General features: G+C 37.0%; 1 protein-coding gene across 3 annotated transcripts in view; it reads right to left on the minus strand.

The window, feature by feature from the left end:
• The window catches only part of TPP2 (tripeptidyl peptidase 2), a 48,932-nt gene extending 25,595 nt beyond the window's left edge, over nt 1–23,337 (minus strand). For 2 of the 3 annotated variants that reach the window (XM_007424061.4, XM_007424060.4), the window contains exons 1-13: nt 23,043–23,333; nt 16,435–16,563; nt 15,662–15,757; nt 14,508–14,612; nt 12,674–12,798; nt 10,223–10,386; nt 6,859–7,013; nt 5,626–5,702; nt 4,981–5,108; nt 3,470–3,569; nt 2,128–2,276; nt 1,906–2,021; nt 392–560 (exon numbers count right to left, since the gene is read on the minus strand). In XM_007424061.4, the coding sequence (XP_007424123.2) occupies nt 392–560; nt 1,906–2,021; nt 2,128–2,276; nt 3,470–3,569; nt 4,981–5,108; nt 5,626–5,702; nt 6,859–7,013; nt 10,223–10,386; nt 12,674–12,798; nt 14,508–14,612; nt 15,662–15,757; nt 16,435–16,563; nt 23,043–23,207 (1,678 nt within the window). In that variant the 5' untranslated portion in view covers nt 23,208–23,333. Of the gene's footprint in view, nt 1–391; nt 561–1,905; nt 2,022–2,127; nt 2,277–3,469; nt 3,570–4,980; nt 5,109–5,625; nt 5,703–6,858; nt 7,014–10,222; nt 10,387–12,673; nt 12,799–14,507; nt 14,613–15,661; nt 15,758–16,434; nt 16,564–23,042 lie in introns of all 3 variants that reach the window. The other variant, XM_007424062.4, reaches the window with a different exon arrangement.
• Between the last annotated feature and the right edge of the window lie 3,642 nt (nt 23,338–26,979).

Here is a 26,979-nt window from a genome sequence, read left to right on the forward strand (position 1 = left end):
TATCTACAGGTCTTTCAAATGTTTTGCAATTGCTTAAGACTGACAATCTGCCAGTGCAATGACCGGTGATAACACGAGATCAGAGTAAAATAAGGAAGGTCCAAAATACTCTGAACATCATGACTCAAACAGAAGACTAAGCTCTTTGGTAACCCATTCAACAGGCTGCTACAGTAACCTAAGTGCAATACAAAATATTAACATTTTTAAAAATTCTTACTTCATGGCATATCTCTCTTGCTCTCGCTCTGTGTTTTTATTTTATTTATTTATTTATTTATTTATTTATTTATTTATATGATTTATAGAGCAGCCCATCTCATAGCAGTGACTCCCATATTTTCCCAGTATCTATCTCTGAAAATATTTAATGCAAATAGCATATTTCTACCTGTATTCTCAGGAAAGAAGGGTTCTATTCCAACACCATGGTCTGAAGGTGCAGCTACTTGAACAGGATCTCTGAGGTAGATTCCACGGTTGTTACCAACGCTAACAGTAAAGCCTATGTTGTTAACAAATGATTTATTCTGAATGAGGTAGTCATAGGCTTTATCAACCTACAGAAAAATGAATAAATAAAAAGGAATGAACTTAAATCAAAATTCACCAAGATTATGATTATCTGCAGTATGAAACTCATGTTTATATCTGCCTAGAAATGGTACTCTTAAGAAATAACTCAAAGCTTTCCTACTTCAACTGATGTACTATGGTAGGGATAGAAACAGTATTTAGTCTGAGATAAAAAAAAGTTTAAAATGGGTCAGTTTTTCAACTGTTACCTTAAAAAGTAGATTTAAAAACTCTGAAGAAAAAAAGCTACCTACTAATTACATTACCAGATCAAAGTTTTTCTTAAATTAAAATTCATTGCAGATGCCCTTTCCATAAGGGACTTAACCAGCAAAGCCAAAATCTTTATCCCAGTAGCTTCTTTGCAAATACTCATTCGACTCTTTTTAGTCTTTTTCATTATTTATACTGATCATTTTGAGAAATTAGAAATCCAAATTTCCATTAGAGATGTCCTCTGTGAAGTCTAGGTAACAGAGTAATTGTATTATTTATTCATCTATCTATTTTCCAATTTTTGTATGCTGCCCACATACAACATGCTTGTAGTAGTAAAACACGATTGAAACAGTATTGTTAAATATTAAATTCATAAAAACAAGTTAATCAACTCTAAACATAAAACCATAACCATCAAGGAAATATAGCTGGCATTCCTGTCCACCTATCCTCCAAAGACCCAGCAAACAAAGACAGTCACCTGTTTTTAGAACACAAGTAAAAAAGAGTCTTTTAACTTTAGGGGGAAGAGAATTCCAAAGAGTCAGAGCCGTCACCAAGAAATAAAATATAATCACATTACATAATCATATTAATCAGAAGTAGGTCCCACTGAGTTTAGTACAATTTATTCCCATTAAAGTGTTTACAATTCAAATAAATGTCTTAAACAGAATATCAACACATGGAAAAAGTTAAGGAACCAAGATTATAGGGAGCTATCTATTCTAATAACATAGGAAAAAAAAAACTCCTAATAATGAAACCCTTACAGCAAAAGCATATGACACTATATATTTGGCAACATTCTTGCCTTTACCACAGTTCAAATTTTAAAAATTTTTAAAAATTATGATTCGTTTGGAAATTTCAGTGCTAATAAGCTAGCTGTTAGGTGATCATTATAACTATTTGAAAACAAAGTAGGAAACAGCCCGAGAGGACTAAAAGTTATGTATGGGGGGGGAGAGGGGAGAAGTAGAGAACATCAAATACTTGAATGCAACATTACAAATACAATCATTAAAGAAAGGTTATCTTTTTTTCTATCAATAGTTTAAAAATACCTTGTAAATATAGGAATTTGTTCTTTCAAACCAGATTAATTACCTGAATAATACCATGCCCTTGGGCAAACACGTGTATGTTTTCAACCTTCACTGCTGTATTTTCTAATGCTCTTCTGACTGAATGAACAGTGTAATGTACACCGTTAGCTTTGAGTCCTGTAACAGAAGGAAGAATAAATCAGATAATTCTGCATCATCAATACATTTCTCACAGTCAACAAAATACAGCTTGTTTTAAAAGGAGAGCAGCATTCCATTTTACCTGATAGTACTAAAGCAATGCCACCACAAGCATTAGGCGAAGACATTGATGTGCCATTCATGAGTTGCGTCCCGCGTAATGTCCAGTTAGGGACAGAGGCAATAGCACCACCAGGTGCGCTGATACTCACTCCCAGTGCTCCATCAGTACTGAAATCAATATAGAAATATCAGAATAGCAACAATCCACCTATTTTTTCTTAGGCTATTCAGTAAGTTCTCCTCTGGAATTACATGAAGACAGTATCACAAAAGATTTCTTTCTGTTTATAGTAACAGCATCCTTTTTAAATAGAAGGCTGGATCTTAAATACATTAAATCTAACTCAGCCCTAGGTTCAGCATATCTTACAAATTTATATGGATGAATATCTATCAACTAGGAACTTACTCTGGTGTGCATATAATGACTTTAGGAGTTAGTCTTCTGTAAATATCCTATCAAGCTATGTGAACAACTATCATGCTTTTCGTCAGATCACTGATCAAATACATGTTTAACACAGTACTGCTCAACACATATAGGTAGATGCATATTGGAAGATATCTAAATATAATCTCATTGCTCTCTATCCTGTGGAACTTTTTTTGCTCAAGCATTTCTCTGAAAAACCAGCAAAACCTATTACTGTATTCATGAATCCCTTAATAAATTATCTAAAATTGGGGGGCAGGGCAGAGGGAAACAGTCCAACCTTGTAATTGTTCTTTAAATTATGAAAGGTTAACATGCTATCATTTATTTAATAATATTATTTAGTCCACTCATGACTCCTTAGATGAATGTTTACTTCTCTTTCTCTCAGCTTGTTATTCTTCTCAGTTTGTTAAAGATTTCTCCATCAGCCTGAAATTTTTGTGATTATCTTTCCTAATTTAATGTGCAGTACACTTAACATTAAGTGTTCTTGCAATCCCTTTCTATAATACTAGGATTTTTACAACATTATTTTCAGTAACATACATTTACGTCCTCTTTGTTTTAAGATACGCAGTTGTTACATCACAAAATGTAAGTATCCCACTTTGAAACAATGAGGCAGCTGCAAGGTGAAGGATCAGTTAAGAAACCATAAATTAAGGCAGACTTATATTTTAAAAAAACCCTAAAACTTTTCTCTCCCTACTCATATTCACCTTGCAGTCATTATTGTTTCTAAAGTATTTACGTTCTAATTCTGAAAATCAGTTCCTTTTTTCAGAAGTTAGAAAGATTTTCCTGATGTTGGAAACCTAAGGTGCATTTTGAAGTTATCTTTTGATACATTAAAATGTAATTTCTAAATAGATGATACAAATACCAGGATTTAACTCATGAGCTCATGAATTAGTTTATCACTTACCTTGGTCCTCGAGATGACCACGTGTACTGATTTGCAGGTAATTTCTCTCGTAATGAGTACTCAGCAACCATCATATCAGGTGACACATAAGCACCAACACCTTTAGAATTAGTTGACATAAGTTCAAGATCTACCATTAGTTCTCTTTACTAATTTAAGTCATGGTGAAGGTTAAATCCTAATTACTGTAAGTTGGCAATGGAATTTTGAAGAATAAAAGGTTTCCAACACAGCAGCCTATTTATATTAGAAACTACCTGCTTTTTCATTTTTGTTTGGTATCATTACTTCAGTCTCCACTCAAATGAATCACTCACTCTGGTATCACTCCACTTTTTAATAAGTTACATTTAATCAGTCCAGTCACAATCACTATCCTATATCATAATCTATGCAATACCTGCTTTGCAAATCACTCAGAATCTACAAATGTGCATTATAGTTGGATAAGATGCAGGAAACATATTACATCCATTTTTGTCCAGCTGGGTATTATTGAATCATTAGATTTATATCTCACTTTTCCTCCAGGAAGTAAAGGAAGCTGGTCCACATATCATTCCTCTTACAGTTACTCTCAACAAATAAACCCATGAAGTTGTTTGAGATGAGAAATAGTGACATTGTCCAAAAATCAATCCATGAGTTCCCATGGCTCAAGATGGACTTAATCCTACCTGATTTAAGTCCAACACTTTAAATACCGCACCACACATTCAATAATGTCCAATGAAGCTAAATGATCAGATTCATGCAAGTTAAACGTACTTCACCAATGAGTAGTTGTAGACTTGGAGAACTTTAAAAAAGGATTAGATAAAATCATGGAGGATAAGTCTAAGATTAGATATTATTCAACATCTATGTATTAATTTCCAGATAAGAATAAATAAAACTGAAATCTAGATAGTGGAGAATACAAGCAAAAGCTCCTATTGCATTCAAGCTATTTTTAACTTTCCTACTGGTTTATCTTTGGCATTTATTATGTATAGATTTCTAACTAGGAAAAACTCTCTCTGATATGAGCTTTTTCACAAACTGGATCCATATCTCTTTCAAAAAAAGTCAGACAAGGCAGAGCTTCATATGTAGAGAGACTAATAAAACAGCCTGTATGATTCTGTTATATAGAATTCTGCTCTGTTCCAACTTTAGCTTTAAAGCATCTGTCTCCAGTAGATGGGTAATAAAATAGTTTGGCTTTTAATATGTGAATTTCAACATTCTACCTATCAGTATTCTGCACTGCAGAATAACTAATTCTTACAGGAAGACTAGATATCTGGAAATAGTCATGGGATATCTTATATTATGTTTCTGAGACTACAAAGCTCAGCTAAATGAAGAGGAACAGGTGTTAATGAAAAATTGTAAAACATTCCCAATCTTACTGGAGACAAAGAGTGAGGAGTTCACGTTGATCATTTAAGTCTATTTTCAGCCTCAACAAATATTTTAAAGTTCCTTTTAATTCTGAAGAAACTAATTACATAATTGTGAATACTTGCCAATCACACTAGATGTAGTTCCCCCTGGGCATCCAACAGTAGACAAGCAAGGCCCATTGTTCCCAGCACTTGAAACATAAATTACGTTGTGTTTCCATACTGCTTCATTAATAACTTCACATATTCTCCTAGAAGAGATACAATACATCACAAACTGGGACAGGATTTTTTCCTTACTTTTATTCTTTCTTCATCTATAACAGAGACAACCTTTATTGTATAGATCCTTACAAGCTGCACCTACTCATGCTATCACCACCTTGGTGGACTGCAATATATTACCCTCCTCTTGGCACACAAATCAACATCACCAGCACTGCGGCGTCAGAACATTGTACAAAATGAGTAAAACTTCCCATGAAAAAGTGGAAAGAGAGTGATAGAGCTTGCTTATTTGGCCCACCCCAACAACATTCTCTTGCTATTCCCCACCAGAACTTTGTTCTGTTGATATTCCCTACTGTAACATTGGATCTCCACGACGTCATTCCAATTGTACATGATTTCTAGGATGTGAACATAGAATGCTTCACTAATTCATGATACAACAGTTCTATTCTTGGTTAATTCATTATTTTAGGTTAAATGAATTTTCCACTGCTGGTACAGAACAAAGTAACGCTTATAAATATATCATCGCCTTACCCAGCATTTGGCCAGTGAGTTGCCTCCCCATAACTGTAGTTGACAAGGTCACATTTATATTTTATTGTTTCTATCATCTGTTTAATTAAAAAAAAAAAAAAAAGTTTAAAGCTCAGCACTGCATAAACAGCACCAATTATTTGTATCTAATTGATAATTTTATCAGAAATAACAAAATGAATTTTTAGAAAGTGATAGACCTCTTGTATTTCCTATTATGTTTCTAAAAAGCACCATCTTAAAGCTCTGTCACCATAAAGGCAAACTGCTATTAAACAGTGGATTTGAAAAAATAAAGAAACAAAACTCAACTTCTTCAAAATGCACTTGTACAACATTTAATCCTGCAGATAGCAATTAGCAACTGATGGTCATTCCTTAGAGTCTAGTTTCCATAAATTTCATTCCAACAGGGACTCTTTCAACTTGGTCTTTCACATTATCTGGTTTTCCTTATTGTCTTACTGCAGCTGCACCACTGACACTTTCATCCCAGCATTATGAAAATATACCATGGGAACTTTGGCAAATAACGGGTAATTCCTAAGAAGCACTGCCTTACACAGCACTGCCATTTCAGACTAAATAAAACAGTAATATCTAGACCTTTCCTATGTAATTTATTTTATTAAAATTATTAAACAATATTATCTTTATTTTTATTAAATAAAAAATATTATGATTTCAGGATTGAAAACAAACCAGAGAAAGGAAGACAAAAGACAGTTATGCCCACAGAATTTCCAACCAACCAGATATGCAACCAACTCTCTTATCACTGAGGCAAGACCCTGGAAGCTTCAGCCAAAAGGCCAGATCCTCCCTAACTAATTTTCCATATAGTATTGCTATGGCCATGTCTTTAGATGAACATGCAGAAGTCACTCTGGTAGACTTTTCATATGAGGCCAGATTGAGCATGTTTAAATAACAAATTTACCCTGATCATATTGACTGGAGAAAATCTGGCATGCCAGGATGGAGAACCTGGCCCTCCTATTTTGCACAACCATTCATTCTTTGCTGATATAGCTACTACCCAAAACTAGTTTTAGCTCACTGCAGTATATATTTACTGCCAACTCTGAAGGCATTCTAAGAAGTGCATTTATTCACATCTCAAAAGAGATATCAACAAATAACCTGATAACATTTTAGAATACTATACAGGAAATACAAATAAAGGTGTGCTTTGTGGCTAGATTTCTGTGCAGTGATTTTGCCAATACTTACTGCTCTTATAAGGCCAGTCCCAGTTTCCATGGTGCTTAATCTTGTATCACCAATTTTAATGGCAAGTATCTGTGCACCAGGGGCTACACCATTTCTATCTGGCTCTTCAGGGAAATATCCAGCAGCTATACTAGCAACATGTGTTCCATGTGCGCCTGAAAAAAAATTGAATTCGCATTAAAAAAAACATGTGTATTGTTATGAAAAGCAGTTATTCAGACTGACCCACAAAACCCATAATTTTGCCACATTTCATGCCTGTCTGCACAGTTTGCACAAATTGTGTTTGCCACTCCTGTTGTTGCAATATATTTTAACACAAATTTAGAGAAATATTAAATTTAAATGATTATATAATCTGCCACTTATACTCTGGATTGCTGCCCTTCTTTGTTGATGAAAGTCTCCAGGGTGGTAGTAAATGCACCATAAAGGGGGTCATACACCCCATCCTCAAAAAATCATCATTAAACCCAGACATTCTGGTTAATTCCTGATTAGTCTGCCATCGTCCCTTTCCTGAGGCTATACTGACCATGCTTATGGATGATCTCTGATGAGATCAAAACAGGAGAGTACAACTCTCTTAGTGTTGTTTGATTTCTCGTTATATCCTTTTCCACCGCCTCCAAGGGTTGGGATATAGAGAGGTTGTGTCATGAGCCACAATTCAGAATCTGACTCTGAATCTGATGATGTTGCTCCAGCTGAGCCTGTGGAATGTCAGCCTCAGGAATCATTAAGCCATGATGCATCTGAGGCTGATCAGCCACAGGCATCTCCTGATCAGCTGAAGCAGTCAGAAGTTGAGGCACAACCCCCAAGGCCCAGATCCAGACACACACAAAGGTCAGCAGTGTCAATCAATGAGATTCCTCTCAAGGTAAAGGGTGAGGCCTGAATAATTACAGCCAGATGCCAGCAGAGAGATTTATGTAGCTTGCTTTGCCTTCACTCTCTGTTGGAAAACAAGAAAACCATTTGAAAATCTAGTTTGTGTCTTCTGTTCTTGAATTCCTGACTTCTAAACTGGCTGACTACCTGATTTGGCTTCGTGACTTCTGGCAATGTATCTAGACTGCTCCTTCACTATTCTGATTGCAAACAGTATTTTTTAGGCAAGTGTGCTTTATTAAGTCTTTGATTTACAACCTGTCTGCTGTTATCTTCTTCTGCTCCTTGGCAACTGTGTCTGCTACCTTAAAACACAACAGGTTGGGACCTTGGGCTCTCTGTAGTCGAATGCCTCAGGGCTCACCCCTTTCTCCTTTATTTAATATCTACATTAACTTGTGGGTAAATCATCTACCAACATGGATCAGGTATCATCATTATGCAGATGAAACCCAACTTTACATCTGGACCCCAGCCCAGAAAAATGTTGTCAAAGTTGTACTGGTGCCTATTAGGGTTTACATGTGCTCAATCACAGCAAGGTGGAATGGCTTTAGGTTCAAAGGCCATCCAATTCCAGGGAAATTTCCACCTACAGTTGTGCTTAAAAGTTTTTGAACCCTTTTTAATTTTCAATATTTCTGCATAAATATGACTTAAAGTGGGATCTGTTCTCTACACAGAAAAGTCCTAGAACTAGATAGAGAACCCAATTAAAACAAATGAGTCAAAAACATTATACTCGTTCACTGATTTCTTGAGGAAAATGATCCAAAGCTACATACTTGTATGTGGCAAAAGCATGTGAACCTCTAGAATTATCAGTTCATTTGAAGGGCAAATTAGAGTCAGGTGTTTCAATCAATGGGATATAATTAGGTGTGAGTATGGAAGGTCCTGCCTTATTTAAAGAACAGAATTCTGGGTATTCACTATCTAAGTCTAATCTTTACAACACAAGTATGTAGAAGTGTGTCATGGCTTGAACAAAGGACATTTCTAAGGATCTCCAAAAGACAGTGGTTGATACTTACCAGACTGGAGAAGCTTACAAAACTATTTCCAGAGTCTAGACCCCACCAGTCCACTGAAAGGCAGAATGTGCAAAAATGGAAGCAATTCAATACATTGTCATTCTCCCCAGGAGTGGCTGACCAACCAAGATCACACCAAGAGCAAGAGTGTAATACTCTGGGAAGTCTCAAAGAACACCAGGGTACCAAGGACCTAAAGGTCTCTCTTGCATTGGAAAATGTCAATGTTTATGACACCATTATCAGGAGGACACTAAACAACAATGGCATGGTTGCAGGGACAAAGCCACTACTCTCCAAAATAACACTGCTGTCCATCTATAGTTTTCAAAATACCAGGTGGATAAGTCAGAAGGCTACTGGAATAATGTTCTGTGGACGGATGAGATCAAAATAGAACATTTGGGCTTGAATGAAAAGTGTTATGTTTGGCGAAAAGCAAACACTGCATTCTAGCATAAGAACCTCATCCCATCTGTGAAACATGGTGGTGGCAACATCATGGTTTGGGCCTGCTTTGCTGCCTCTGGACCAGGATGGCTTGCCATCATTGATGAAACTGTGAATTCTGAACTGGACCAGAAAATTCTACAGAGAAATGTCAGACTATCTGTCTATGAACTGAAGCTCAAAAGAAAGCGGGTCATGCAGGAAGACAATGACCCCAAACACACAAGTTGTACAACCAAGAAGAAAGAAAAAAAGTTAATGTTTTGGAATGGCCAAGTCAAAGTCCTGACCTTAATTCTATAGAAATATTGTGGAAAGCCCTCAAGTGGGCAGTTTATGTGAGGAAACCCACCAACATCCCCGAGTTGAACCTGTCTGTAAGGAGGAATGAGCTAAAATTCTTCCAAGCCGATCTGCCAAATAGTTATCAGAAACTTTTAGGTGCAGTTATTGCTGCCGGGGGGGGGCTACCAGTTACTGAAAGTAAAGGTTCACATACTTTTGCCAGAAGAGAAGTACTGGCTATCAATGAAAAGACTGATCACTATTATCTATAATCAAGGTTTAATGCTGAATTTTTAAAAATGGGTCATTTGTTCTAAGTATGATAATACATTTTTGTACTTTCTTCCTGTTAACTCTTTTTCTCTTTTAGCTTTTTTTCTTTTATGTTTGTATTTCTCTTTAGTTATCTCTTCAAAAAAAGAGCTTGGTTTGCTTTATGCATACAATGCTCATAATGAATTATATATTACATTTCCTTATGCAAGATTTTATGCAACCTGAGCAATCTGTAATTAAAGCAATGTTTTCAATCTTCCCAGATATTTATCCTATGATTAAAACACTGCTGTGCTGTTAGTTCATTACTGTGCTTTCCTATTATCAAATACTGTATGTATTTGCAGTCAAAGGTTAAGACAACAGATTAAGACAAACTATATATTTAGAATATATATATTAGAATTTTGTAAAAGAAATCTTACCTCCACTTGTCACAATTGAAAGCAAATTGCCCTCATCGTAAATATTGACTGAGTAATTTAACATTTCTGATGTTCCAAAAGATGCATATTCTTGACCTTCTTTGTAGTTCCGTAAAACAGTGCAATTAGAAAGGTCCCCAGTTTCATTAGAATCTATACAAGCTCTGTGGGAAAGGTGCATAAAGATAAAACAATTCTGAGTTCTCCTTTCTTATGAAATTGTATGTTTCTTTGAAATGCTGTCTGCCATTCAGTCACAACAGCAAGTTCTATACTTGTTTACTAAAGTGATCCTGCTCACAATTTTAAGCCTCATGATTAGCTGCACTGACTGAATTCAAAACTGATTTTACCAGTGGAAATGACTGTTACTTTAAAATATAAATATGCTCCTGGTCTACAATAATCCTTCATAAAATTTAACTCAGATTTGAAGTAGCAAATAGATTAAACTCTAGATTCTATTTCCCTTTAATTGCTTTCAAGGCAGAATAGTTTCATAATGCAAGATAGTTTCCTTACTATCATTACTACTACGTAACATGCCATTCGAACACTGTCCAGTCCAGCCCACAGCAGTAACAGTGTATACTAATTTTAACGAGGGCTTATACGTTTAATCAGTGAGGTCCTCAAAGTAAACGAACAAAACTCACATGATGCTGATGTTACCAGGTCATGACACCTACTGGATATGATGTTTTCTTAACCCCATCAAGAAAAAAGCTACCAGTCAACTCTAGAGCGAATGACTAACTTAATCCTAACCTTAGTCCTAATCCTATATGGATTCAAATAAGAACTAACTAAAGTGAATAATTAACAGAGCCCTAGGCTTCATTGTATTTTGGAAGTAAATTCTATTTTGTGCACTGCAAAATAAATAAAACCATAACATTCTAATTTTTGTGGAGTTTTTAAAATCAATGCCTTAAATGCCAGGGAAAAAAAAAGCATTTTTAAGCAAGAACATGCTTTGCTCCCTTTCGTAAAGTTTTTTTTTTGGGGGGGGGGGTTGAAATCACTTCCTTGAGGAAAAAAGAATTTTTTAAACTACAGTCAGCTTTACCTTTTCTATAAGTTAAGACAGAGTTTGGCAAATTTTAACCCAAAAACATGAATGCACGCACGCACACACACTCTTGCAAAATGTAACTGATAATACTGTATGGAGAGTGGAGAATACCATTTCTGTGTCCAGTGGTAACTGTCTTAAGGGACTAATGTGATGGTATTATTCTCCAAATACACAAAGCAATACTGAGCCATGCAGACAGATGCCAGTGTAACATACTGAAAGGGGTCAATATGCAGAATCTCAGTCTCTTCAGCAATGTCTCCTCTATCCACCTTCAGCTGCTGATCCCAAATTAGTGGCTGGACTAATGTAATCTCTCATTCAAAAATCCCAACAGGGCAACAATTCCTTCCTTGCATCTATTTACTTTTGTTGCAGAAATGTAACCTAATGTAATGTAGTGTTACATTTATTTACAAATTTATACTAAACGTTGCAAATAATCTAGGAGACTAATATGCTCATTGTAACTAAGCAGCAAAGCACACCTCACATAAACACTGAAAGGGGAACTCTTTACCATCTTTACATAAGGGTATTCATAGGAATATAACCACTAAACAAGATATTAAAATACAGGGAAAGCTGTCAGTCCAGTATTTGACCAGTGAATTACAATCAATACATGAAACCCAGACAGCTTCAACCTACTACTCTGAGAGCAGGAAAGGAAGGTGAAACACAAATGGCTCACTTGCTTCCGAATAGCAAGCAGCTGTTACCAATTTTTATAAATATGAAAACAACAACAGAAGGACCAAATGGAAAGTCTTTATCATGGTAATGGCATTCTGGTTCAAGGCATTCTGGTTCCAAGCAAAATATCCATATCCGTCTGCATCTTCTGTCACTCTCCTTTATATCTGGCTTAGAACAACATTTATGTATTTTCTATTTCAATTTATATGTGTTCCCCCCCTCCCCAATCTCAAATACATGATTCTGGGCAGCTTACAACAACAAATACTTTTGGATCACTATGCTTTCTGTTCTGTTGCAAGGGTATGCAGTGATGGTAGATCATTTTTAAAAAAAAATCTGAATACAGGCAAGCCTACTGCTACTTCACTTCTTAGAAGTCCTATGTAAGAAGAGAGGACCTGCATTCTATTTGTTCATCTTGCTAGAGGACTGAAACTCCCAGAAACAGATGACAATAGCATCCTTCTGAAAGGCATTTTCTTAGTTCTGCCTCATTCATCGGAGTCCATAGACAAAATGCCATCTAGCACTTAGTTGCCAGATACTATAGCAACAAGTCTATTACAGTAAACATGAAAGTTACACTATGCTTACTTTTTCCTTTAACTTTTTTTATACAGCTATGGTCTAATTAAAATGAATCTGTATTTTAATATAAAGAAAAAAATTACCTCCAAGTTTCACCATCATGCCACACCAAGCAGTCATACACAGGGCCAGGATCATTGTATTTTTTCTCAAAAGAGTTTAGCAATTCCACTTGACTCTGAAACTCTTCCTTCATTAGTTTGTTTTCCTGGAAGAGAGTGTGTCTTGTGAAGAAGTATGCTAAAGTAGATGCCCTCCTACAGAGAAAAAGAAGGATATGCTCCTCTCTCACTGCAATAAAAGTTATAGCGGTTCATCCATTACTTATCTGCATCAACTGGGATCTTCATTTCAATCTTCATCCCAGCTGCCTGAAACCATCTGCTCACTAACAACAAGCTTACATACAGTTAGAAGTCTGTCATGGCTATGCAAGTATATACTGCTTTGTAGTTACTGGACCCAGTTAAGAAAATACACAGCATTTACTGCTATGGCACATACACTACGTGCCTTGTGCAGAAGCTATCTTTGCTTAATCTTGTCTTTTTTATGGTTATTAATGAAAAATTGAATTAGATATTTTAACTACTTAGATATAACTCATATTTGAAGTATTTTCTTTAAGACTTTTAGTGTATATTAATTGGGATAACAAGATCTAGAACTTTCAGCTGCAATGCAGATGGTTATTGTAATATCCACATTTATTTCTTAACAGGGCTTTTAGGCTGCTCCAATCAATCAATTCTGAGTGGTACTATATCAATCTCCCCAAATCCATAATTTGGATTAAAAACAGATAATCAAGATTAAAATTAAAGGTACCTTGTAAAACAATCATATAAAAATGGGAATTAAGATTCAAGACTCAAATAAAACTGATTTGCCATCTGGAAAGATAATCCCAGCAGCCTTGGCCCCAAGGCTTGACGAAATAACCAAATCTTCATAGACTTTCTAAAGGTCAGGAGGCAAATTAAGCAGTAATATATGATTATGCCCCTTCTTTCCACCTATATATTTTTATTTTGGCTGATGTCATTTTTAATTACAACCCTGGGGGCAGGGACTGTCTTTTTTATTAATCTGTAAGTAATTCTAGCAGCTTTTTTCAGCTGTAGAAAATGATATAAATGCTTTGAATAATTAAAAGTTACTACCCTACAGGCACTGAAGACACTTTGAATCTGAGCCTAGTTATAGCCAGTGCTTTTACAGAGCATATTCTGTAATTATGATGACTCTAGAGGAAACAAATTAACGTTAAAATAATGTTTTATGTGCCTGCAATTTTAAACTATTAAAATTCCAATGCAGAGTTGTCTAGAACAAGGGTGCTCACACTGCTCATGATATAAGGCAATTCCAAATGTTCAATGGCATTTAGAAAGTTAACCCGAATATACCTAAAAGATCCCTAGTAAAATTTATCCTTGGGCATACCAATAGAGGTGATAATTTATATAATTTATGTGCTGATTATGTAACTGGTAAAGGTTGTAATCATGACCCAGGCAAAACTGGACCAAGATGCAGTTCATAGCAAGGGAAAAAAAAAAAATCACAAAAAAATGATACTGCCGTTCATTTACTAATCTACATCAGTTACTACATGTTTATTCATAATTAATTTTTAACCCTTCAAACAAAAATTTGAAACTACCTAGTGCTTATGACCTAATTATAATAAATTATTTTAAGTTGTGATTTAATTTTAAGGAATACATTTATAACATGAAACCAGCCTACAGATTGTTTTTATACGTGTCTGGCATTTGCAATTACGTTATGCAAACGTAATGTTCAATACGTGGGTCTTGCTAGTAATACGTGATTATTTTAAACATTTAAACAGCTTCATTTTATCATGAAAAAGAAGCTTTTTCTCCCCAAAATAGATACTAATATAAAAACCTGCGATGGAGTGGTTTGCGCAGCTTCAAACTCTTCTTGTTTCCTACAGGCTTCTGCTAGTACTAATCTGTGGACAGGATCCCAAAGTTTTTCCTTGCGTTCTTTCTGCCAAAAAGAAAAAAAGTAACACAGATTTTTATATATATATATCTCAACACTCTGTACTAATATTGCTTCATACCACAACAAATTAAATATACTTCAGATGAAAAAGGTTGAAACTACCAGTCTCAATCTTGCTGTTTACATGCATCTTTCAATATTATAACACTTTACCGATACAGACAAGCAGAAAACAACTCCTAGAACACTTAAAACTCTGTTGTAAGGGTTACTGCTCAAAAGAAGTTTCAGTGTTCTATCTTAATTCAAAGGGAACAAAAGTAAACTCAAACACATCAAACAACAGATATTAGTATCAGAGCTGCTTCTGAAATTGAGAAGAGAAAGGAAGGTCATTGTCGATCTTTGTAGTAACTTTACTTCAGAACCATCCCCACATGCTCTCGCTGACAGTGTGAGAAGTCACAACACTACTTTTAAAATTCTCCTTGCAGTCGTCAGGTGGCTATCCAATATTACATGGTCAGCTGGTCAATGTGCACACACAAAAAGATGGTAATGGGAGGGAAATGCAAATTGGAATTCTTTTATTCCCTTTTGAAAGGAACCACTGAACCATGCTTCTTCAAAGGAAGCAAAATACTCCTGAAAAATCCAGGCTCCTAATTTATTCCAACATTAGCAAAAGCACTATGGGAAACCACAGCCTTTTCTCCAGCTTCTATAGCAGAAGTTGCAAAGCAGAGTTTTCAAAGTCTCATTTAAGAAAAAAAAAATGGTAATGTTTTACACTGTCCCTTGCTTACATACTCCCATCTCCTCCTATTTATTTACAAATTATTTCTATGCTGAGAATAACTGTAATTTGCAGTTATTGCTCAAGCAGCAAATTATGGTTTTTGTGAGTCTTGTAAATCAGAAATCTTGAGTAGAGGAAACTAAAATACAGTTTGCTAGAGGGTGAAGAACAATGAAAGTATAGCAGAATTAGAAATTCACAATAACCTAAATGTATTCCTTTCTTTTTTGTAGTTCAGTATTACTTAAAATATAATCTAAGTTAAGATAAAGAGTATAAAATGAGATAATACTTGTATTCTCTCCTTAAGTGCTTTAGGATAGAAGTCATAACCATTTTTTAAGCCAATGTGATATTTTCCTGAAGGATTTATCCAGTCTGCTGGAATCTAAAAAAGGAAAGGAAATGAAAACATAAATTGCATTTGCTTTGTATACCTCAAATGATTATAGATACTATTTATAATAAAACTGTTAACCTTGGCCACAACTGATTTCCATGCATATATACTCACAAGTAAACATCACTACATTCAGCATTCTTTCTTTCACCCTTGGGAGGAATGGATAAATTGCAGAAATAAGCAATACCAAGTTTTCAGTCCATATGTAAAGAGATATCTGAGTTGTTCTCCCCTTTCTGACATCTTCTACTTGTACTTAACAAATGTAAGCTCCTCACATAAAAAGCCCTAGAATATTTATCTTCATTAGCAAAATATGGTATGTATATGACTGAGGCTGCAGATAACAGCCTTGGTATACCTAGTTGAGAAAAACCTTTTTGCCCGCAAATCCAAAGCTATAAAACTAATAACATCACAAGACTGTAAACATATTACTATGGAGCATGCGTTTAACATACAAATATTTGTGGTAAATATTAAAATTTCTCTTGTCTCTTAGACATTACCACTTAAGTGAAGATAAATTCGAACACAATTAAGTTTTTTAATAGACTCAAGGTCACTTCTCATAACATGTCATTTTAATGCATAAACAACTGGATGGTACCTTGAGTTTTTTTTAAAAAGAGGACACTATAATTTAATCCCAATACTGTTACCTTTAAAATTCTTCCTGAAAGACCAGTAATTTCTCCATCTTTTGGTTCTGTAACAGTTGAAGTATTTACATCACCACTGCCAGTTGTATCAATTATGTCAACTATCTTGGGTTTTCCATCAGTTGTGATCTAAAGATAATAAATAATAATAATATAAAAGCATGATTGATCCATGAATATTCTACACTTGACACATAATAAAACTGCTACATGGCTTGGAATGAAGCTATCTGTCTGTTAGAGCAGACACCACCTAATTTATTTATTTGAATAAATGTTATTCTGCCTTTTCTAAAACCAAGCTGATTCACAACATATAACAAAATCCATAAAGTTCAGATTAGCAGTACACATTAAAACAGCAAGATAAGCATATATTCAATAGAAGCAAATTCCACGAATCAGCAACAAATATAATTAATTGGGCTGTGCAGTGATCTGGATTTAAAAAAAAGAGACTCAGAACAAATAAGAACACTCATATACAACATCGCAACTCTAAAGAAGCAGTTTTTCTTGCAGAGTTTCCTAGCAGTTGACAACTACTTGTTAATACAGGTAGTCCTTGTGTTATGACCACTCGTTCAGCAACTATTCAAACCTGCAATGGTGCTGAATGAGGGGGACTTACAATGGGTCCTCAGAGTTCTGGCCATCACAGCAAGCTGCAGTCATGTGATCACAATTTCCGAAGTTCCCTGCCAGCTTCCCACAAGCAAAGTCAATGGGGAAGCCGGCAGGAAATCGGAAGTTGCAGTCACGTGAGGACCACGCAGTTCTTGCTTAACAATAGCAACCGGGACTGCCAGAATTGCTGTCGCTAAGTGACACTGTCATGTGATGTTGCACTTTACAACCATGTCATTTAGCACCGCAATTCTGATCCCAATTGCCATCATAATCTGAGGACTACCTGTATTTAATTTATTCCCTGTCCAAAACTTTCTGAAAAAGGTCTGTACTAATTTGCAGAAAATTGTGGATGACAATGAGGTTCCCACAACAGAGAATCCCAGAATTCTGGTACAACTGTCAAGACAGCCCTCTCTAGTCATGACAATCTGTGCTATTTAAAACAAATTGTTCTGATGTTGGCCGTAACATGTGCATACTGGGGAGTTTGAAACACAAACATAATAATTAAAGGTAACACCCAGTAAAGTAGGACCTCACATAGCTGGAGATAAATATGCATCCTATTAGAGTGTGGGTTGGAATAGGAAGTGAAATTATGTAAGAAGCAGTAGCTAAACTGGATACTGTCACAAAGAAAGCAGTATGGGAGGTCAGCTGGAAGGATATGACAAAGCAGGGGTAGATCTTCATCGGCCAGGATAAAACAATGATGCAAAATTCATTTTAAAAGCAGCTCAACCATCAAAGCAAAATAGCAACTGCCTTAATTCAAAGCTAAATAAAATAATTGCTTTCATGTCAAGTTTAATATAGCTTATTATTAATTTATGTTATTTATTACAACAATCTGTATGCTGCTTGCTCACTGGACTCTAATCAGCTTAACAGATCTCATATGTAACAAGATGCAGACTAAGGCAAAAGCAGAGCTAACCAAACTCAGTCCAAATAATGGATTGGATTTAAAGTTTTATTTTTTAGGATGGCAACAATGAAGGGCTTTTGTGTGTGTGTGCCTTCAAGTCAGTCTTGACTCCTGGCAAGTACAGGGACAAGCCCATTTAGTTTTCTTGGCAACATTTGTACAAGCGATTTGCCATTGCCTTCTTCCTAGAGCTGAGACAAAGTGACTGGCTCAAAGTCATCAGTCATCCAATTAGTTTCCATGACTAAGGTAGGACCAGAACTCAGGTTTTCCAACTCCTAGTCCAGTACCTTAACTATTGGACCAAACTGGCTCTCAATTAACTTTTACTCCCCAACTTTTCTTGGGAAATTGTTTTCCAACAAAATTTACATTGTGAATTCCTTTGCATAATAATTGTGCTTTTCAAAAGCATAACAAGTACATAATACTTTAAAATATTTCATTTTGGGTTTTATTTGCAAAATACAAATTTAGGACCACTATTCTGAATTATTAAATATTATGAAACATAACAAAACAGTTGTTGTTGTTGTTTAGTTGTTAAGCCGTGTCCGACTCTTTGTGACCCCATGAACCATATTGCGCCAGGCCTTCCTGTCCTTCACTGCCTCCCTGAGTTTGCTCAGTTTCATCCTCATTGCTTCAGTGATGCTATCTAACCATCTCATCCTCTGCCGTCCTCTTCTCCTTTTGCCTTCAATCTTTCCCAGCATCAGGGTCTTCTCCAAAGAGATCTCTCTTCGCATTAGGTGACCAAAGTATCTGAGCTTGAGCTTCATTATCGATCCTTCCAATGAGCAATCAGGGTTGATTTCCTTTAAGATTGACTGGTTTGACCTCCTAGCAGTCCAGGGGACTCTCAAGAGTCTTCTCCAGCACCACAGTTCAAAGGCATCAATTCTTCGGTGCTCCGCCTTCTTTATGGTCCAGCTCTCACAGCCATACATTACTACTGGAAAAACCATAGCTTTGACTATGCGGATCTTTGTCGGCAAAGTGACGTCTCTGCTTTTTAATATGCTATCTAGGCTTGCCATAGCTTTCCTCCCAAGGAGCAAGCGTCTTTTAATTTCATGGCTGCAGTCTCCGTCTGCGGTGATCTTGGAGCCCAAATAAATGAAGTCTGTTACTGCTTCCATTTCTATCCCTTCTATTTGCCAGGAATTGATGGATCCAGATGCCATGATCTTAGTTTTTTTAATGTTGAGTTTCAAGCCAGCTTTTGCACTCTCCTCTTTCACCCTCATCAAGAGGCTCTTTAGTTCTTCTTCACTTTCTGCCATTAGAGTGGTATCGTCTGCATATCTGAGGTTGTTGATGATTCTCCCTGCAATCTTAATTCCGGCTTGTGATTCTTCCAGCCTGGCATTTCTCATGATGTACTCTGCATATAGGTTAAATAAGCAGGGTGACAGTATACAGCCTTGTCGTATACCTTTCCCTATTTTGAACCAATCGGTTGTTCCATGACCGGTTCTAACTGTTGCTTCTTGGCCCGCATAATGATTTCTCAGGAGACAGGTAAGGTGGTCTGGTACTCCCATCTTTTAAGAATTTGCCACAGTTTGTTGTGATCCACACAATCAAAGGCTTTTGCATAGTCAATGAAGCAGAAGTAGATATTTTTCTGGAACTCTCGTGGTTTCTCCATGATCCAGCGAATGTTGGCGATTTGATCTCTAGTTCCTCTGCCTCTTCGAAACCCAGCTTGTACATCCGGTAGTTCTCGGTTCATGTATTGCTGAAGCCTAGCTTGTAGGATTTTGAGCATAACCTTGCTAGCATGTGAAATGAGTGCAATTGTGCAATAGTTTGAGCATTCTTCGGCATTGCCCTTCTTTGGAATTGGAACATAAACTGACCTTTTCCAATCCCGTGGCCACTGTTGCGTTTTCCAAACTTGCTGGCATATTGAGTGCAGCACTTTAACACCATCATCTTTTAGTATTTTAAATAACTCAGCTGGAATACTGTCATCTCCACTAGCTTTGTTGTTAGCAATGCTTCCTAAGGCCCACTTGACTTCACTCTCTAGGATGTCTGGCTCTAATTCTGTCTTTTAGTTCAGCACTTCTTAAGTTATATTCTAGGGAACACTATTCTTCTTCAAGCAAGTTAAAAAGATTTCACAACAGTGTCCAAAGATCCAAGAAAATGCTTTTTGTGTGATTTGGATCCACACATAACTAAATATCAAAATAAGTTGATGACTTTCCACCTTTATCAAACTTTCTAGACAATGATGAAAAATATAAATGCATATATTCTATTAATTACTGCATTAAATGTAAATATTATCAACACATGAAGATGAGATGTTCACATCTCTCTCCTCAGATGCCATACTGAAACAGTTAAAAAAAATCAATGGAAGAGAATATGGCTTTTTAAGTGGAAAGGCCCTGAAGTCTTCCACACACATACACACACCCATTATAAACGTAACTACAGTACAATAAATATCAAAATAAACTGATGGCTTTCCACCTTTACCAAACTTTCTAGACAATGATGAAAAATATAAATGCATATATTCCATCAATGTATTAAATATAAATTATCAACACATGCTTTATTTTCATTTGTATGTATTTGTTAAATTTATGTTCTGCCTTTTGTTCAATTGCTCAGAGTGGTATACGTACCATTTCCTCTTTCTCACAACCACAGCGCTATGAGATAGGTTGGGTTAAGAGTAACTGTCCTAAAGTCGTCCTGTGAGCTTTTATGGCACAAGTTCAATTTGAAACTTTGTCTCTGTGGTGACAATCCAACATTGGCTCTCTTATTTCAATAACCTTTTAAATTTCCTCTTTTAAAAAAGCAAACAAACAGCCATACATGTTCTTCACTTTCAAAAAGTGTGTCTTCTGTTAGTCTTCAAAAGCCTAGAGAATACTGCTTTAGTAAATTGCATTCAATTTTTAACATTTGTTTTAGTTATATTCAGATGCACGGCATCTCTAGAAGATTCAGAGCATATTACATGTCTTTATTGCTCTAAATTTATGAGATCAACCAAGTCACCTTAAATAGCTTTTAATTTAATTAGTATAATGATAGGCCTAACTCTTACATCCAGCAGCAGCACCTTTCATAAAAGCTTATTGAAAAAGTACATCTTTTTAAAGTGCAAGAACACTTTGCAAAGTTTTCAAAATCTTTTCCCTCACAAAGGAAAGATTCTGATTGCGTTAGGACTGGAGAAATGGTAATTACTAAGTTAAAAGTCTATAGCCACAATTTTGTATCCTGTTAGTTACATCCAAGCCACTCAGAAATCTCAGTTTAAAAAGCTATGCTGCTGCCTGGCTAATTGTTTTTAATTTGATTTGACAAGAGCAAGGAGCATTTAACAGGTAACATGCTCATAGTTTATACTCCTTCCTCTCCCTGCTTATTATGAATTGAAGCACTGCCATATAATTTAACTCTAATTAAGAAATAACTATTAAATATGTTCAAACACAGTAAACACAATTATAGTTACAGAATGTTGCATAATCTTTGGCACAGCAGAACTAGTTTGGGCTTTTCTTCCCCTCCCATCTGTGAGGAATTAATTCCAGCAACTACGTAAGACATTTTAATAATATACCTGACTCTTTGTTTTGTTCTGAAATTTGACATCCCTCAGTTTTCACAATCCTGCTTGCAACTTCAGCCAAAGTTTTAAGAGGACCCCATTTATTACTTAATTGAATTTTGTACAGATGAAGGAACTTCATTCAATAACCGTATTACATGTATAATAGATACAGTTTTAAAAAGGTCAAAGGTATCCTATATCATAAATTATAGTAACAATCTTACTAACTTACAAAGATGTTTGTGACACTTTTAATGAGTTAAAGAGTTTTCTCACAACATGTGTTAATGTAAACAAAACCCCTCTTTGAAACATTGAAGGGCCAATTTTTGCAAGGTTTGCACAGCTGTTCGTGCACAGAGAAAAATTCCACTAGGACAAATAAGTGTGCAGGTATATATATATATATACAAGCCTTACAAAGATGCAACTACTTTAACACTTAAGAGACATGTTCTATTAGGGCTTTCCTTTCAAATGCCTTGTACAGTTCTACAAGCTATACCTTTTAAGGTATCACTGAATTCTTACAACGTATACTAAATGGAAAAAATATTTTCATATATTTTAGGTTTGTAGGGAAAAAAGTCTTATTCTTCATGTCACCATTAGTACTTAGGTGGAAGACCACTAAGGAATCCTATAACTGCACAGTAAACTGGGAAGTCTGAAAAAATCTCAGCAGCAAATTACTTCCAGTGTTGTCAAAAACTACATGGATATATCCATTTAGTCACCTGACTTCAAGCTCCTCTTGAGGTTATTTTTACTTTACCTGCTTCAAAACTAATATACACAGAGAATACAAGTTTCTTTAGTTGCCACCCTGCCCATTATAGCTAGAAGCTGCTGTCATGGCCATACGGAAAATAAGATGCTGATTGGTTCCAGCAAAGTTTTTTTTTATATGTTCACATTTTAAAAAGTATTTTATAGACTAATACAATAACCTTCTGCTGTTTCAATTTCTTAAAGGAGGATTTTAAAGAAGCCCTTAGATGCCACAAATGATTATAAAAAATCCCCACCATTCCAAATTTGTCTGACCCAAAATCATGAGATGACAAGAAGTGAAAAAGACAATATGATTTAGGTGGTATCTCCTATCCCAATAAGCAATTCCCTTTTGGGTTGGCGAAAGCTCTCTCCCTGAGCTTCTCCTACAGAAATCAGTCCCTTAATTCCTGTTTTACACCTAAAGGGACACTCGGCTTTCCCAACTCTTGCATCTTCTCCAACCTAGCGTTTCCCTGAGCTAAACCTAAGTGGCCTGGTGTCAGGCGACCTGGCAACTGAAGACTAACAGCGGGAGGAAATGCTATGAAAAACAAACCTCTCTTACATCGTACATCGAGTTCATCGTACTCAGCCCAAAGCATGAGGTTGCAGGAAGAAGAGAGACAGGAGGGACAAAAATACAATTTAAGGCTGGGGAGGTCTCCAGAGGCATCTCACCTGCATGCCCGGCGCGCCGGGGTCCACGCCGGTGTCTAAAATGGCCAAGAGAACTCCCCGTCCATCGTATTCCGGGTACCGGGAGAGGAAGGAGGTAGCTCCGGTCTCCTTCTTGGGTAGAAGCCCTTGGAACGGGAATTGCTCTTCTCCAGCCACTGCCGCCATGTTGAAAACGGGGGAAAGGGAAAGAGAGGTTAAAGGGGAGACCAGCCACGCACGCGACACGGGAAGGAAGAAGGGGCCGCGCAGCTGGAGGTGACGTAACGGCTCTTAGAAAGTGACGCTCCTGAGGCAAGGAAAAGGGCGCAGGCTTCCCTTCCCTCCGGACGCACGCGCCGCCGCTTCAGCCAATGGCAACAGAGCTGCATCAATAATCCCAGCCAGCGGGCGTGTCTGCGTCACGAACGCCCTAGGCTAGCGAGGGAGTTTTAACCGTGCCCGGCTGATGGCAAAACCGGACAACCACTCAAGTTACAGCGCGAGAGGGAAGCTGCAGCCCGATTCGCTCTTGCGTTGTCCCAACGAGAAAGGAAAGGCTTTCTTAAAGGGCGAGCTGTTTAGTAATTTCTGGGCTAACCGCTGCTCTTCCCGCCTTTCCTGCTTTCGTGGCTCCCCCTCGCTTCAGACTCACCGCGCTCGGCTTCGCCTCACTGGAAATAACGCGAGATTAACGCCGTTTGTTAGCTGGTGGGGCGAGGTTGGTGGTCGCTTCCGTCGTTTAGGAAGGACCTCGGAGGCCTGGCGTGTCGGCTGGGAAAGGACGAGGAGCGGGGAGACCCAGGCCCAAGACGTGCGCATTCGCTGGGCGCCTCTGGGCTAGTCGCGCGCTCCTTTTTAACCCAGCCGACCCCCCGGGCTTCTTGTGGGGAAAAAATGGAGGAGTCCTTTGAGTTCCGGTAGAAAAAGTCGAATATAAAATTAACAGTTCATTAGTAAATTGGATAGGTTGGAATTCATAATGCAACCTTAGGGCTTTACTGAGCGAAATTAGTGAAGACACTGGGGAAAAAAAAGTGTAAGCTGGACCCCATTAGATCTGAGCGAGCTGGTCACATAGGCTGGTGAAATGTGAGGTCTTGTGAGGACCCCTCTAAAAATGGCACAAAATAGGGTTGATCGCTGTTTTACACGCAGGTAGTAGCTGTGTGTAACCCCTTGGACACTCAGTGGACTGAAACACCTCAGGGTGAAGCAGAGGACTGGATCCTTGTCAAAATACATCGGAGAAATACCTGACCCTGAGGTAAAAAGGTCCATATCAAATATGTGGATGTGCTGCTAACGAGAGCAGGTTCTGTCCTGCTCACAGTATTAAGAAAGCACTTGCACCCTTAACAGTTTTAATTCAGACGGTTGTCAACAAACTGTCAGCATTAAAACATCCAGTGAGTAATCAACTGAAGAAGACCCAGTGATCATTTCAGCCGTGAGCTGTGGTAGGACCACAGAAGCTTACAGCTCAAACCACCAAACACAGTATTAATAAGCTACAGCCATACTGGGCAATGACGCTGTACCTTCTATGGCACTGGGGTTGGGGTGGGGGTAAACCCATACTTGAATGCAGACAGCCACCCAACCTGAAGGAGATTCTCAAAAGGAACAATAAACAACAGGACGATGTCAGCATGAGAACCAGATCTTCAGCAAACTCAGATGTCTAGTTTGCCCCTACATCTACACCATTCTTCTTAAGCTTGCCTAGAGTTGTCTGTTTTACTTTTCTGTTGTCTGATTCACTTTCCACAACTTTAGAGGATTTTTTAAGACACTATCCTGTTTCTGTATCAGTTTATGAATTCATTTTACCAACTATACAAATTATAATTTGCGTGTATTTTAGAATGCATCTCTCTCAACAGGTATTTTTCCAAGAGGTTTCCTCTAACATTTTTGTGTATATGTTTTGTTCATCGCTCAGTTGGACAGCTTGTTGTCTCTTAGAATTAATTTCTTTTGGAGCCATTACTTCATTTCTTTTTAATACTCCTCATCTCTGTAATTCTTGTATTAGAGATTCTTCTCATTTCATCCATAAAATTTGATGTCTCCACATTGGGAAGACAGAAAAATTAGTCACATTTAATTAATATTCTTTAAATACTAGTATACAGTGGTACCTCGGGATATGAACTTAATCCGTTCCGTGACTCTGGGCATATCCCGAGTTGGTTGTAACCTGACGCAAATTTCCCCATAGGGTTCAGTGTAAATCCGGTTAATCCGTTCCGCCCTCCGAATTTGGTCGCACCCCGAAGCAAATTTTCCCATAAGGTTCAATGTAATTACCGTTAATCCGTTCTGGCATCCGTGGACCACGCATCAGGGGCGGGAAAACGGCCGGGCGCCGCGCGGCGGGGCAGGAAAACGGCCGGGCGCCGCACAGCGGGAAAACGGTGGGGCGCTGCGGGGCGGGGCGGGAAAACGGCCGCGGACCACATGTCAGGGGTGGAAAAATGGCTGCGGACCACGTGTCAGGGGCGGAAAAATGGCCGCGGACCGCGTGTCGGGCGGAAAAATGGCCGCGGACCACGTGTCAGGACAGAAAAATGACCGTACCCTGAGGCGGAGTTCGCACATCGAGGTAAATTTTTGCGGCCGGAGCTGGTCGTAACCTGAAAAGTTCGTTAGTAGAGGCATTCGTATCCCGAGGTACCACTGTACCATGAGATAAGGCGTTGAGGTGATAATTTACATCTTGAAAGCATAGATATCTTCCTACTCTTCTTTTCCTTTTTTCAATCATTAGTTGAAATTTATTTATTTATTTATTGTCCACATTTCTATCCCACTGCAATCCAGCTTATATAGAATATAAAACCAAATATAGTATCCATGGTAATACAATGATAAAACAATAAAATAACACCATCCAAACAAAAACTACAAGTGATAAGAATATGTAATAAAGACAGCTTGATAAAATCAGAGTACGGTGTCTAGAAAAACTCTGTCTTTAAAAGCTTTCAAAATATTAATAAGAGGGGGCTAGCCTAATCATAACTGGGAGACAATTGTATTGTTTAGATTTTTTTTTTAAATAAAGGTGTAGCCAATGTATTCATGGCATTTTTTAAAAGAACATGTATCTTATCAATTCCTACAGAAAACATGTAAGAGGCTGGTAATACATTCACTATTTGGGAAGATGATTATGAAACTTTAAAAATATTTCATACATGGCTGAAAAAAAATGGGACACCAATTTAATTTGATATACAGTATAATAAGAATCAGATCAATATTTAAAGAACATGATTGTTATAAAAATAAGTTTATATAGAAAATCAACAGATAGGAATTCTTAACTCAAATTTGTTAGTGTTCATCCAAAGCAAGTAGGACACAATTTACCATGAGGACAGTTTTTAAGAATTAAAGGCAATTTTTCCTTGGAGCCAAATTTTCATTTCAAACTAAGATGCTGAAACACTGATAATTACATAAAATATATCCAAAGGTCATTGGTAACATTGTAAACATGCATGCAAAACAACTTGGTTAATCAATCCTGAGGATGGGCAATGATACAACCTACAAGGTTTCACCCCATGCAAGAATATTTTTATTTATTCACATGTGTGAAACCAGAGCCCGTAAACATCTAGATGATATAAACAAGTCAGAGAGTAAGAGCAACTTTAGTCAAACACTTCTGGAAAAGAGATGTTAGATTTTTGAGCTACAGTTTTGGGCTACAGAACAAAGTAGGAGTAGCAACAAAATATTTTTATTAAGAAACGAAATAAAATAGATTTTGTCATTAAATAATATAATCTCCAGAGGTCTAAAAGAATACCTACCATCAATCTGACCCTGCCTCTCCTCCCCCTCCTCCCTCCATAGTATTCACTGCAATTATCTTCATTCCACTGTATAATTTTGTTCATCCAGATATGTTCAGGGTTTTTTTTTTCCCATTTAAAAATAGAACACC

The sequence above is a fragment of the Python bivittatus genome, unplaced genomic scaffold (assembly GCF_059951505.1).
Source record: "Python bivittatus isolate LINGU-HERP-01145 unplaced genomic scaffold, Pbiv_v1 ctg000060_np1212, whole genome shotgun sequence".
Classification (NCBI taxonomy): domain Eukaryota; kingdom Metazoa; phylum Chordata; class Lepidosauria; order Squamata; family Pythonidae; genus Python; species Python bivittatus.